Genomic DNA, 4,452 nt, shown 5'->3' on the forward strand with positions numbered 1-4,452 from the left:
GAGAGTGCACTACGGCTTTTTTGAGTATGTTCACATTCACATGTTCACATTCTACTTTTACGGAATGTTTTTACGCATTGCATGTTATTAAGCATGCCTACTCATTTTAACACCAAAAAAACTATCTGCCTCATTATTCATAGAGAAAATCAAATTTTTATTACAGGTATGCTCCCACCTAGATGGCATGCACACACTCATTAGTAAATTTACTGTAGTTACCCTGTTGCCTGTGCATACATATCATTGTATTTAGCAGGTATATAGCAATACTATAATACTATAAGCCTATGGTTTGGCGTGCAGCACAGTCAGTAAGCCAGCAAGACATAATTATTCTGGGTACATTAATATAAAGCTTTTAAATAATAAAGATGGTAAATACATTTAAACCAATGCATTCCAGCTAAATATATATATTGTCCCAGCCACACACAATCCTGTGTCTATTCAAATAAGGCCAGAAGTCTAAAGTTGGGTACATGCAAGAGTGTTTCCTGTGAAGGGGTTCTTTGCTGACTATATGTGAGATTTATTGGCTACCTTGGCACGCCAGCCGTGGTGAAACTACAAATCCCATCATGCCTCTGGGAGTCATACCCGTGGCTGTCAGAGTCTTTCAATGCCTCATGGGCTGTAGTTTTACCACAGCTGGAGTACCAATGTTGCCTAACCCTGGTGTAAAGGAATATTACTTTTGGTTCAGGATTGAAGAAGATATGAAATAGGTTATAAGTGAATTATTTTCCTTCAGCTAGTATACAGTATGTTTATGAGCCATTGCAGAGTTACCAGCACTGTAAACAAAAATTTTAAACATAATAAGTATACAAAGTACTGGCAAAAGGAAGGACTAATAGTTATGTTTGTTAAAATTTCTTTTAACAAATGTGAAACCTCATACACCGCAAGTGATTCCAATGCAAAAATACAGAACAGGATGCACTATTTATATTGTTATTTCCACATGTTACAATTAAAATGATTTACTATGTTTTCCAGTCCTATGAGGTGGGATATATGCTAGGAAGTAGGAATGTCCAACTGTGGTTATGGGTGCTATATAGTAGATTTATAGTGTGCCTCTGTACATAGCCACAGATACGTTGGTATTATAAGAGCTTGTATGCCCCATTCACACTTTGCATAGTGTGAACACATGCTCGTGCGCATTTGTATGTGTTTTTCCCGTGTTTGCTGCACATGTGCGACAAATGCGACAAAAAATAAAGATAAAGGAGATTCATAAATGAAATAGGTAATAAAACTGGTTGCTCTGATAAGCTGATGAAGAGGAAGAAATAGAAAGAGAAAAAGAAAGGGAAGGAAAAAGAGAGAGAGAGAGAGAGAGAGAGAGAGAGAGAGAGAGAAAGAGAGAGAGATGAAGGAAAGAATATATCTGATATATGCAGGGGAACTGGAAATATAGAGAGTTATTAGGTGAGACAGAAATAAGGCAAAGAGAGTAATTAAAGAAGAAATTTAAAATAGGTAATACATTGGTTCTTGTAACCAATGCCAAACACATTCGCAGCACAGAAAGAAAGGAAGATCAGATAAAATAAGTTGGTAGATGCAGTGAAATGGCACCGGTAATACAGACAGTTAATAGGTGAAGCAGGAATAAAGAAAGAAATTAATAAAAGAAGAAAAGTGAAATAGCTAATACATTGACTGTACTGATAAACTGATGATAGAGGAAAAAAGACAAGGAAAGGAGAGAGCAGATACAATATCGGTTGGCTAGATGCAGTGCAATGGTAAAAGGACAGAAATCTAATAGGTGGGACAGAAATAAGGAAAAGCGGGTATTAGAAATAAAGAATGACTGTCAGCAGAAGTAACAATGAAAGTTCTAGAATGTAAGCTGTTCCGACAATAACCCCTTAAAGAGCTTTTCTTTCGGAACGTGCCTGTGCCTTCCAGGCTAATCACTTTGTTCTTGTTTTCTTCTCTCTCTTCTCCCCCACTTCTTTTAATAGACTAATGAAGCTCAAACAAGTCGGCTTATGCCGGTGCCGGCTCACGTGTCACAGATAGGGCTGTGGCCGGCCATTGGCTTGCTGTAATTATAGGCACACTCCCGGGGGAGAATGGAAGCTGGGAACATAAATTATGCAAATCACAGAGAGTGCAGCACGGGGCAGACCTGATGCCTTGATTCATTCATCCTCCAGTCCGGGGGGGAGCAGTGGGGAGGGGGCTATTGTTTCCCACCCTATATAAGGTGTCTGAGGCCAGTCGTGTGCCAAACTCACTGCTCACACGAGCTGATAGCAGCAAGGATCACTTCAAAGACAAGAGCTGTCGCGTGTCCCCTTTTTTTTTTTAGCACAAGAGGATCTGAAGTTTTCTTCCTCTTCAAGACTTGTCTCCACTTCACTGTAAGTATGAGTGTCCACTCCACTTACTGCGTACAACTTATTGTAGCTACCTGCCTGCTTCTTATTACCATTGGGCTTCATCTGCTAAGGTTTAAAGAGTGATCCCTTTTAACATTTATTCTGAGCTATGCTGAGGAGTCCAGTTTTAGTGTTATGTTATTATGTTTATGTTTTCTTACATTTTATACTTCTTTGATGTAGCTAGCTGTAATCAGTTAGCATAGCCAATGATGATTGTTTTCGTGTTTCTGTTGTATCTTTCTTGCTGTTATTATAACATAGATTCAGTAGTTTTTGGTTACTTATTATCCTTTGCCTCTCTTTCCAGAAATCAATCTACCATGGACAGAGCCTACTCTGATTATGATGCCTCCAGCCAGATGTCATTTTCTCCATCAGAGGATGAGGATTGCTCCAGTCTCCAGTCCCCATCTCCCTTCTCTACTGGTCACCTCACCTCTCCAACACAAACCCCTGACAAGTGTCAAGAACACAAGGAGGAGAAGAAGAAGAGGAGAGGGAGGAGCAGAGTGAAAAATGAAGCTGTTCTTCACACTATCAAAAAGACCAGGAGAGTCAAAGCCAATGACAGAGAGAGGAGCAGGATGCACAACCTCAACTCAGCTTTGGATGAGCTCAGGGGCATCTTACCCTGTTTCCCTGATGACACCAAGCTGACCAAGATTGAGACACTGAGACTGGCCCATAACTACATCTGGGCGCTGTCTGAAACTTTGAGACTAGCTGACCATTGCAAAGACAAGCCTGAAAAAGACATGGTGCACTCTGGCTACATGAGTCCTGCAGCACCATCCAGCCCTGGCAGTGATGCTGGATCCTGGATGTCCACTGCCTCTCCCTCATCATCATCCTCCTTTTCAGTATGTACCTCAAACCCAAGCAGCCCAGCTATGTCTGAAGACTGTTACTATGGGCACAGAGAGAACACGTTTTCACTACACACCTTCCAACAAAACCTTATGCAACAGCACTCCTCCTGCTATGTTCATTACCAGTAGACTTTAGGCTTCTGACCATCTCTTCTTGCCCTAATATGTGAATCTTTTTTAAAATTCATGTGTACTATAGTATATTTTAAAACTTAGGCTTGACCTAAAAGTCTATATGCTGCCTTAAGGACTTGTACTGTAAGGTCTTCACATTCTTCCAAGACTCTTACAAACTCACAGTGAAACCCAAATCGTTGTGAAATAAGATAACCACTTCAGCAAGGCTTTCACTATTTTTGCACTTTTAAAAAAAAAAAATCCACAAAATGTGTTATTTTCCTACCAGAGCCTTTTTTTTGCCAAGACATCTCTTTAAAAATACATTAAAAAAAAGGGTTTGCTTTTTTTTCCTGATGCACACTGGGTGAAAAGTCAATTTTACAATTTGTAAAACTCTCACGAAGAAAAATGAGCATGAAAATTTGGTTTGGATACCCCGACAATACAATGAAAGAACTTGAATAGGAGACAAGGCCTTGGGCTCATACATTATTTATCATGACCTCCTCTACTGCTGTCTTCCTATAGAGTAGGTAGGACTCAATCTGGTAAATTGAAGTTCTCAGACTAGGAGCCTCACCAGAGTTTAATTTATTCAAAGAAATGTTTCATTGATATGAAAATGTATTTTTTGTATATAAAGATTTTTATTCTATTATGTATCAGTTTGGTATGTGTATTTCAGATGTGATAATAAAGTTTCTACATTTTTATGAAATTAATTTACCTGTGTTTGCTTTCTATTTATTAATTTTTTTACAAGGTTAAGCATGAGAAACAAACCAAAAACAAAAAAATAATGGTAATACGAATAATGTGCAATTATAATGTTTTAACATACTTAATAAGTAATAACATTTTATAATATCAAAATGTTTTAAATACCATACTTATGAAGTATTAACATTTTAAAATATAAAAACACTAAAACGGCTGCAATCTGGTTGGCAAGGGCAACAAACACACTTTTTGTAGCAGGTTTTGTGATTTAGCCCCAGTGGGGTGTTCAGTGGCTGTACACATGGAAGTACTCTGGCTAAGAAAGAATGGAATGTTCC

General features: G+C 38.5%; 1 protein-coding gene across 1 annotated transcript; it reads left to right on the forward strand.

Moving 5' to 3' along the window:
- Positions 1–2,719: 2,719 nt before the first annotated feature.
- NEUROG1 (neurogenin 1) lies at positions 2,720–3,427 on the forward strand. The gene has a single exon (XM_018570376.1). The coding sequence runs from the start codon at positions 2,726–2,728 to the stop codon at positions 3,401–3,403; it is 678 nt and encodes a 225-aa protein (XP_018425878.1). The 5' UTR covers positions 2,720–2,725; the 3' UTR covers positions 3,404–3,427.
- Positions 3,428–4,452: the final 1,025 nt, after the last annotated feature.

This window comes from Nanorana parkeri, unplaced genomic scaffold (assembly GCF_000935625.1).
Source record: "Nanorana parkeri isolate BGI_ZX_2015 unplaced genomic scaffold, ASM93562v1 scaffold1524, whole genome shotgun sequence".
Taxonomy (NCBI): domain Eukaryota; kingdom Metazoa; phylum Chordata; class Amphibia; order Anura; family Dicroglossidae; genus Nanorana; species Nanorana parkeri.